We start from the raw sequence: 10,474 nt of genomic DNA, 5'->3' as shown, positions 1-10,474 counted from the left end.
CCTGGCTAGGCGCGATCAAAGCACGCTTTGATGGTGGAACCTGTTGGGATGAGGCAACTTTGCTCTAAAGAACTCCTAAAGAAGGTGGACGTAGGAGAGTCAAACCTAGCTTCTACTCCTTTTTTAGTAGAGGTCACAAGAAAAGAAGCGTAGGATATTTAAACCAGTGAGACCTTAGCTCGAGCCTGGGTTGCCGGGAACAAATTAAATACTTGGGGAAGAATTATCAACAGTAATATTGTCTCTGTTAGATTCTCCGGTCGAAATATGAGAAAACTCGTACAGTACTACTCTCAAGTGGTAGCTTTTTATGATCTACTTTCTTGCCTTATTTTTTATTTTTGGTGTCTATTTATGATCGAATTCCCTTAATTTGTTTCATTTCATTAAAATTTGTACATGTAATATTTCATCTAATATTGGATGCAAGAAGGTGTAGTAATAAATAGAAATATCACTTTTGTCAAAACTCAGAGCTGTTAAACCTTTGCCCTAATTACACCAACACTGAATACATGAATATTTTTTGTTAGCTTCTCTAAAAATGAAATGAGACACGAAAATCTTGCTTTCTTTAAATTAAGGAGATTCAAGCCCCTGCAGATAGTAAAGCCTAAAAACCTCTGCATATTATAAGACAGTTCCAACTTGTAAATGAAAATTTCCTTATATGTAAAAGGATTAGGGTCTCAGAATACATATATAAGCGAACACGGAACCATGCTAGCTAGCCATGCATGCATGATCCTTTTATTTCAGAACAGCCATAATTCACAACATATAGTTTGCCTACAAGCCAGAAGCCCGTCACACAAAATATAAACAGATCAGGATCACTTCTTGAATCTTGATCATCATGCATGGTGAAACTAAACATGTGCATGCATGCATGCATGACATACATAACATGTTCGTTTGGTTCCACTTTATTTCAAGCCACACACCATATATATGATATATCATACGTACGTACTATACATATTAATTATAAGCAACTCCATTGATTTTTCTCACAAGCTAGTTGCGCGTAGTGGCCGGTCTTTGATCCCCCGTGTAATAATGGTGTCTTACATCAGGGACCGTTCCAGAATAACCCTGATTCGGGTTCGCTTCTTGCGTTGTATAAGCACGACCGACATTAAGTACCTTTCGACCAACTGACGTCGCTTCGTTCAGGAGATGGCGCTTCGGCCTCACCCTATGCTCCTCCTGCAGGCTCTCTGTTTGTGCACTTGCCAACAATATCATCAAGGCGAACGCAACAAAGAAAATGAGTACAGACTTCATGATATATCACCAAACCCTGCAAAGAAAGAAGCAATTAATGCAGATGATCATCTGGTTTAATATATATTATATTATATCATAAACTTAATTAATTAGCAGTAGTAGTAGATCATATATATATATATATATACCAGCTGCCTTTTTTCCGCTAGAAGATGTGTTTGTTTGCAATGCAAATTAATTAAGGTGCAAATATATATAGGCCATTTTTCCTGGGGTTTTATGGATTAGTTGCGCACTAATAAAGCAAGGGCGTGGTGGGGGGTGTCACGACTCACGATTGCTCGCGGCATGCCACAAATGAGTAATTATGATTCAAATTGATAATTCAGTATTTTATTATTAATATTCAATTATTTAATAATTAATCCTGGATTATTATTTCAATGTGTAGGGTTCAAAATCGTGTGGTACGTGCGATAATTCTCACCTGCAATTATTACGTGCACATTAATTTCTTTTTTTCACTGCATACAATAAGTACTAATGGTCTTTTTTTAATTCTTTGAGCAACACGTTGACCATACAAAATGCAAGATATTTATGGTTAAAATAGTATAATTTCACTCCTGCACCGATCTACTGACTAGTCAGCCCATTTTGAAAATGAAAACAGAACTGGGTCAACCCAACCAAGTGGCCCAAATCGACTTATTGACCCATGTTGGATTAGCTGGGTAAATATATAGACTAACACAGATCTACATCAGCTCAAATTGAACTAATGCTAGTCCATATCAACACCCCTTTAAGGATTTTTTTTTTTTTTTAAAAAAAAAATGGATATATCAATTTAGGATTTTTTTCAATTCAATAAGAGCTTTTTTTTTTTCCTATTAAAAAAAATAAATGTAAGAAGGACATATTATTAAAAAAGAAAAAAAAAGAGAAATGATATAATTTATTCATTTTTGATCAACTATCTCCATAATAAATGGATGGATCCACTAATGAATTTGTGTGTGATTCACATGAATTTGGTAATTTAGAGAGAAATTGATGTAATCTTTAGTTTGAGAAGATATTACAAATTAGATATTAATTTGAGAGGGTACATGTATACTTCTTTTTAATAGGAAATTTTAGGTGCTCTTCTAGTGTTCTGCTGATGTCCTCCTAACTGTGATGTGACTTTTAAAATCACCAATAAATTAAAAGTCAATAATGATAATCTCAAATTCAACGATAATTTTAAAAGTCACATCACAGTTAGAAAGACACCAGGAGAATACTAGAAGAACGCCAAACATTTTCCTTTCTAATATATATAAGATCAAAATTACATTTCTTTAAATTATTAATTAATAATTCAAAATACAAAACATACTATTCAAATTTAAACTTATAAACAAAGGGATTAAGATATATGTTACAGTTAAAATTTTGCTTTATTTATGTATCTAATTGGTGTTATGTTATACTATATATTTAAATCTTTTAAAATATACCCAACATATAAATAAAACAAAAAACAAAAAACATAGAAAACCCTTTTCTAAACCATTATAAATAATTAATATTTTTTTCATCTCATCCTATAAATTTCATGATAGAATTCATTTTATTTTTCATCATCTTTAAACTTTTTCCTTAGTGAATGAATTAATGAAGCATTGAAATTTGTAAGATGAAATATAAAAGATACAAAGAAGAGAAGATATTTTTAGTTAATTATTTTTGACCCCTGAAGCCTCAAATAGGCAAATACAAAGCAGTACCGATTGAACTTTTAGCGTGTAGTGGGCGGAGCTCGCGCGCCTGAAACTCAAGCCAACTCTGTTTTCATTGAAGCTCGCAATTCACGAACAAACCAGATATCGAAGAAGAAGAAGAAGAAGAAAATGGTGAAGGTGCGCATGAACACGGCCGATGTGGCCGCAGAGGTGAAGTGCTTGCGTAGGCTAATCGGCATGCGTTGCTCCAATGTTTATGATCTTTCTCCCAAGGTCTGTTCCTTTCTATTTTCCTAAACCCTAATTCCAACATATACCAACTCGCTTGTAACTACGAGCTTTGAACCAGCAAAACAAGCAATTGTTATATATAAACGCATATATCTACAATTTTTTTTTTTTTTTTTTTTTTTAAATTCACTTTTATTTGTTGGAATTAATTGAATTTTCCTGCAAGGAGGATATACAATTGAGTGTTGTGATGTGTGAATTATTTGCAGACATATGTGTTCAAGTTGATGAATAGTAGTGGAGTCACGGAGTCCGGCGAGAGCGAGAAAGTCCTTTTGTTGATGGAAAGTGGTGCTAGATTGCACACCACCGCATATGTTAGGTGAGACTTCATTGATAACGGCATTATAAGGTTTGCCTACATTGTTACTGCCATGCGTTTGGTTGCTGAGAAAACCAAAAAAGAGTTAAGAAAAGGGAATTTTATTTATTTTTCTTGGAGATAACAAGTGGGTGTTGTGAAATTCCTACAAATGTTTATATATGCTTTCTGTTTTCATACTTGCTTTAGGTAATCTGGCAAAGTAGAAGGGAAAAAAAGAAAAATAAACAATTAAAATGTTTTTTTGTTCTTCACCATCAATAGGGACAAAAGTAATACGCCCTCGGGGTTTACTCTCAAATTAAGGAAGCATATACGCACCAGAAGGCTTGAGGATGTACGGCAACTTGGATATGATCGGGTATAAGTATAACGTTCTGGATCTTTGTTCATGCTTCAGAGTGCTTTAGACTCTTAATTTATTTTTTTCCTTGTTCCTTGATTTGGTTTAGCTTGTTACATATTATTCATTTTTGTCCCTGGCCTTGTTACAGATTATTCTCTTTCAATTTGGATTGGGTGCAAATGCAAGCTATGTTATATTGGAGCTGTATGCTCATGGAAACATTCTACTAACAGATTCTGATTTTATGGTCATGACCCTTCTTCGGTCCCACAGGTTGTGATTCACTTTCGTATTCTATTTATGGTAATGACTTTCTGTAGAGGGTGAGGTCATGAGTTGAAGAGTGACTTAGTGCATGTGTAATTTATCAATAATATGAAAAAGCTGTATGCCTTACCTCAGAATTCACCAGCTACATGATCCATCTATATTGTATGATATGTACACTCTTTTGAAGTCTGGTGTGCTGATTGGCTGATGTTTGAAGAGAGAAAAAAAAAAAAAAGCTCAGGTTTTAGCATTCTTTGTTTAATTATTTATTAAAAAAGTTTATCCCAAATGAAAAATAGTAGTAACATCCATTTGCTCAAAGATTGTTTATTCAGTTCTTATTTACTTGCATCTATCACATATTTTGAAAATTTATAAAGGTGTTGAAAGAATTATCTTTGTTTTTTTAGATATTGCTTTGTCATTCTTTTTTGTTGGGAGGCTCAACTGCCTAGGGGCTGCTGAGTCACCTTAATTATACTGGTGCTTTATAGGACCCTGTTGCTAGGATTTTTTGCTTGATTGATTGTACTATTGTTGGATGTTGGCATTTTTTCCTAAAAACATGGCCAGGATAATCTCTTGTAGCTCCTAGCCTCCTACTATACTTTCTTGTTTAGTAGTAAAAATCAAATAAACATCTACTTTTGTTTTTCTCTCAATTTTCCCATTAAATTGAGATATTAGTTAGATAATAACAACTCATCAACAACAGGGATGATGATAAAGGGGTTGCAATCATGTCACGCCATCGTTATCCTACTGAAATTTGTCGAGTTTTTGAGCGAACCACTGCTGCAAAGTTACATGCAGCCCTTACTTCTTCCAAGGAGCAGCCCTTACAAGCAGCCCTTACTTCTTCCAAGGAGCCTGGTAACAAAGAACCTGTTGAGAATAATGATGCTAGAACTAATGTGTCTGCTGCACCAAAAGAAAAGCAGGGCCGTAAAGGTGGGAAATCATCTGAGTCAAGTAAAAATACCGGCGATGGTACTCATGCCAAACAGGCCATGTTGAAAACTGTCCTTGGGGAGGGACTTGGTTATGGACCTGCACTTGCTGAGCATATTATACTCGATGCTGATCTAATTCCTAATACAAAAGTTCCTAAAGATAACAAATGGGATGATCATACAGTTCAGGCTTTGCTCCAAGCTGTTACAAAGTTTGAGGACTGGCTAGAGGATATTATTTCTGGAGACAAAGTTCCTGAAGGATTCATATTGCAGAAGCAAACTTCTGAACCAGGAAATACTGGGCAGGTTACTTTGGTAGTCCTCTGTTCATCTTCCTTCACATGCAATGGTTTAGAGTGCCGTTGTTTTATTAGATTTTGTTTGATGATCAGAAAGTGCCAATCATATCTAAGCATTTTCGTTGAATATTGAGTTGCTGCTTTCGATTCCTTTGCAGATTTACAATGATTTCTGCCCCATTTTACTGAACCAGTTCAAGACTAAGGAGTATGTGAAGTTTGAAACATTTGATGCAGCTTTGGATGAGTTCTACAGCAAAATTGAGGGTCAAAAGGTAGAACACCAGCAAAAGGCAAAAGAGAACTCTGCCATCCAGAAACTGAATAAAATACGCTTGGATCAGGTTTGCTACTTTTATCATATTTGAGGTATAGTGACTGAGTACATACACTTTGAAGGCATTGATATGACTGGAGAATTGAACTGAACTCTCTGTCTCTCTCTGTCTCTCTTCTGAGAGGTGCGCATTGGGAGTGGACTTCCTGAACTTATTCATCCATAGAAGATTAATTTTCAGATTTACATCTTGCCCCCCCATGTTTCATTACACCATGTGTCCTAATTCATATTGTACGTATGTGCCATCTATATCTGTCCACTGGCCTTCGTTACTTCACTAAATAGTTCTGCATTGCGGTCCCTCCTTTTAGTGCCATTTTCATCTTGAACTTGCTCTGAGATTTCAATTTCAATTAAGTGTACAAGGCAGAGTTTTTTTGTTTACTTTTATGGGGCTTCAGTTTGCCTCCTCTGCTGCAAAATATGCCTTATTATAAATAAGGTTTAAGGTGACTGGGGGATTAGGAACACTTTTTGAAGTTGGGGGGCGCAAGGGAGATGAGTCCTTTTCTGCATTATTTTGTTTGCTCATCTATATATCTGCCGAGATATCTATGAAAGTCGAAGTGTAAAAGATCATTTTTTTTTCTAGCATCACCGGATTTGACCTGAAAATAAATATACGTTTCAGTAGGGTGGTTGCCCTGTAGTCAGAACAAAATTGAAAAGATCCTGTGGGTGATGATGGTCATATGACAAATTGATAAAGTAGCCAGCCATTGGCCATTTTATACAACTGACTAGCTTTGAGGTTTCGTGTTTGGATATGAACAACAGTTGAATCCTTTATTTCCTTGCACTGTTATGTGTCCATCCAAAGAAAAAAAAAATGTAACTAGTCAAGATATCAGTGATCTTTTGGATTATGATTACTTAAAATTTAGAGTATACATTAATGCGAATAAGAAATTTTCTTTTTGGAGCTTCCTTTTGAGTTCATTTTATTTCTATATCCTACTCTAGGAAAATCGTGTGCATACACTAAGGAGTGAAGTTGATCGTAGTGTTCAAATGGCGGAGTTGATAGAATACAACTTGGAAGATGTGGATGCTGCAATATTAGCTGTGCGTGTAGCTCTTGCAAAGGGCATGAATTGGGAGGACCTTGCTCGTATGGTGAAGGAGGAGAGGAAATCTGGAAACCCTGTGGCTGGCCTCATTGACAAGCTCCATCTTGAAAGAAATTGTATGACATTGCTGTTGAGCAACAATCTTGATGAAATGGATGATGATGAGAAGACACTCCCAGCGGATAAGGTGTTGCATGAATTATACTTTGGTATTATTTACTTTAGCTCAATATACTTTAGATAAAAAGAGAGAAAAAAAAAAAATGAAGCGGTTCAGCTTACTCTGCCTTTTATGCGCATCTATCATTGATTTTTTATTTACTTATTTGGTTTTACTTTCTTCTGTAGACATCTATGTTTATGTGCATGGACGTACATGGTTTTTGTGCTATATTATTTGTCTTCATTAATGTTTTTTTTTTTTTTTTTTTTTTTATAATTTCTAGTTTCAGGGAACCAAAGTAACAAATAAATAAATAAATAAGGTACGAAAGATAAAAAAAACAACAAAAATATACGTAGAAGAAACATTCAGCTGACTCTTGAAGCAGGGCAATTCTTTGAGAGAAGTTGTTTTAGGCCTTTTGGATGGATGAAAACTGAATTTATAGGCAATAAGCCTTTCTTTGATGCAGCAGCAACCCAATGGGTTGCTCCATTAGGTAGTCTATTGATCTTCCTAAACTTGATAACCGAGATATTCTGAGATGTCATGGGGATCAGGGCTGTTAAGTGAGCGAAGCGTCTCGCGAGCAAGCTCGGGCTCTGTTCGCATAAGCTCGGCTCGTGCTCGACTCGAATATTAAATGAAGCACTTCATGAACACAAATCCTAGCTCGAATATTAAACGAAGCAAGCTCGGCTCGACTCGGCTAAGCTCGTGAACAGCTCGTATAAGCTCGAGTGTGTGTATATATATATATATAAAAACTAAGTAATACATAATTAATTATAAATCTCATAATTATTAAAACCTTAAAATTACATTTATATTTAACCATTAGAGAATGAAAAATTCTAGACCCTTCGTGATCAAAGAAAGAGAGAGAGCAATCATTAAAAAGACCTCGATTTAATTAGAGCATATCCAAACGAAAGGAAGAAGAATCAAGCAGAAACTATTGAGGAAGATTGCGAAAGGCATAAATTATTGAAGAATCAAACAGACCCAAACACTATCACTACCTGTCTGGTGAGTGAGAGTGAGAGAGTGGGAAACGAGAGTTTAGGTGGAAGATCCGTTGTAACTGGTGAGGGGAATTGAGAGAGAAACGTTAAAAAAATATTTTTTTGTAGGGGGCGTTGTCCCAATGCAGTTTGAATGCAACATGTTAACTTGTCCCACATTGTTAAGAAAACATCAATCTCCAAGTTTGCTTATCTATAAAAGAATGCATATCCTTTCTCTTTGAAACCAAATGTCTTGCTGTATTGACTCAGGCTCCATACTCGACTAGTCAGGCTAAACAAATGCTCGTATGTAAACTAACTTCTTAAGCCGTTTAAGAGTACTTGAAGTTAAAAAAAAATTTTAAAACAAAAATATTAAATATAAGAGCCAGCTCGCGAGCTGGCTCGGCTCGACTTATTATTAGCTCGAGCTCGATTTTTTTGACTCGCTCTTAAGCTCGACTCGAGCTCGAGCTCGAGTAAAATTTAAACGAGCCAAGCTTGAACAAGGGAAGCTCGCTCAAGCTCGGCTCGTTTACACCCCTTGATGTACCTGAGATTTCCCATGGAAAATGAGATGTCAAGTCTTCTTCAAGGATGACTGGCCTAGCATGTAAAGAGTATAGTAGAAAAGCAGCTTCACTCATTGCCCATGCCTCTGCCACTACCACTGAATTAGCCATGATTTTGAAAAACTTGCCAACCACCACTTTGCCATTATGATCTCTAACCACAACTGAGATAGTGTGATGTAGGACGATATTTATCTTTATTTTCGGTAAAAACGAAAATAAAGAAAATATCAAAAATAATATTGGAGCAGCGCCGCTTGATCAGAATTTTAGCTATTCTCAAACAATGGAAGTACAAAAGGAAAGATTGCCACGATTCTCGCTGATTGTCAATTTTATATTAGGATTTTATTTTATTTTATTAGGACTTTATTTCCTTTCCTTATTAGGATTAGGTTTACTACTACTATAGGATTATGTTTACTTTCCTACTAGGATTAGATTTACTTTCTCTACTAGGATTAGATTTACTTTCTCTACTAGAAGTAGGTTTACTTTCTCTACAAGTATTTCTCTTCTATAAATAGGCTTGCCTATTATGTAAAACTCAATCAATTGAATTATTATAAAATCAGAGAATTCTCTCTCAAATACTCTGCGGAGTTTTATCCTTCTTTTAGCCTGCGGGCTTGTTTTTATCTTTTGGGTAGAAGACGAAGACGCTTCTCCTTGCAGAATCAAAGACGCTGCTCTTTGATTAGTTACCTTAGTCTTCCGCTACGTCAGTTGGTATCAGAGCAGGCTTTATCCTGATCATGGCCAATCAGCGCAACGGTGACAAACTTCTCCAACAACGCCGCTTGTAGGGGAGGGGCTCTTTCGAAAGCCAAATTCATGGGGTATCCGAGCCGGCATTATCCGGATTCGATGGCCAACTTATACTACAACAACAACTTCTATAACGACGCCGTTCGTGAGAGGGATGTTGTTTCGAGATCCGACTACCAGCGATACATCAAGCGATCAGAGGGTCCTTGGAGAACCGAATTCCAAGAGCTCAAGCAGACAGCGCAGATGATGCAACAGGAGGTGCGCCAATTGTGGGAGTCGTTTGAACGCAGGCAGATGCGTGCCCATTGGAATCATAGAGACACTCGGGAGTACCGGATAAATAACGATCTCCCTTCATTCGATGGTTATCTTCACATTGAAGATTACCTTGACTGGATAATGGAGGTAGAAAGATTCTTTGAGTACATGTGTATTCCGGAAGAAAAGAAGGTGAAGTTGGTGGCTTATAAGCTCAAAGGTAGAGCATCCGCTTGGTGGGAATGGTTGAAGCTCTCTCGATCCAGGGAAGGAAAAAGACCCGTGACATCTTGGCCTAAGATGAAGCGGTTACTCAATGCCCGGTTCCTACCACCAGATGACTATTGGATCCGAAGGGAACCCGTTCGGTATCCGTATGTTGACCGATTCCGTGAGGATGACGTAAGCCCCTTTCGTCATGTCCATAATCATCTTCATATCTCTCCAACTAGGCCCTTCGCCTATGAAGAGAATTTTAATTATGGTGAAGAAGTTGTGGAAGATGTTAAGTTGGTTGAAGAAGTGGAGTTGCCATCAGAGAAAACATATGTGCAGCCACCATCATTGATTCCAACGACTACATCAATGGAGAAACAGCTACCGTCTCCTCCACCACAAGTGCAACTTCCTCTACCACAGTTACAACCTCCTCCACCACAAGTGCAACCTTCTCCACCACAAATGCAACCTTCTCCACCACAAGTGCAACTTCCTCTACCACAGATGCAACCTACACCACAGGTGCAACTCATCACGTCACAAAAATTGACGATTCTTTTGAAGAAAACAATGAAGTTGAAGATGATACCCAAGAAGAAATCGTTGGAGGAATTTTGGTGGAAGTAGACG

The 10,474-nt window shown here is 36.8% G+C and overlaps 1 protein-coding gene across 1 annotated transcript in view; it reads left to right on the top strand.

Moving 5' to 3' along the window:
- The first annotated feature begins 2,991 nt into the window (after positions 1–2,991).
- Positions 2,992–10,474, top strand: part of LOC132168057 (uncharacterized) — a 13,522-nt gene continuing 6,039 nt past the window's right edge. The window contains exons 1-7 of the mRNA XM_059579127.1: positions 2,992–3,233; positions 3,461–3,573; positions 3,838–3,934; positions 4,068–4,192; positions 4,905–5,460; positions 5,603–5,788; positions 6,748–7,041. Of these exons, the coding sequence (XP_059435110.1) occupies positions 3,129–3,233; positions 3,461–3,573; positions 3,838–3,934; positions 4,068–4,192; positions 4,905–5,460; positions 5,603–5,788; positions 6,748–7,041 (1,476 nt within the window). The 5' untranslated portion in view covers positions 2,992–3,128. The remainder of the gene's footprint in view (positions 3,234–3,460; positions 3,574–3,837; positions 3,935–4,067; positions 4,193–4,904; positions 5,461–5,602; positions 5,789–6,747; positions 7,042–10,474) is intronic.

Source organism: Corylus avellana, chromosome ca1 (assembly GCF_901000735.1).
Source record: "Corylus avellana chromosome ca1, CavTom2PMs-1.0".
In the NCBI taxonomy this organism is placed as follows: domain Eukaryota; kingdom Viridiplantae; phylum Streptophyta; class Magnoliopsida; order Fagales; family Betulaceae; genus Corylus; species Corylus avellana.
This window is presented reverse-complemented; position numbering and strand designations above follow the sequence as displayed.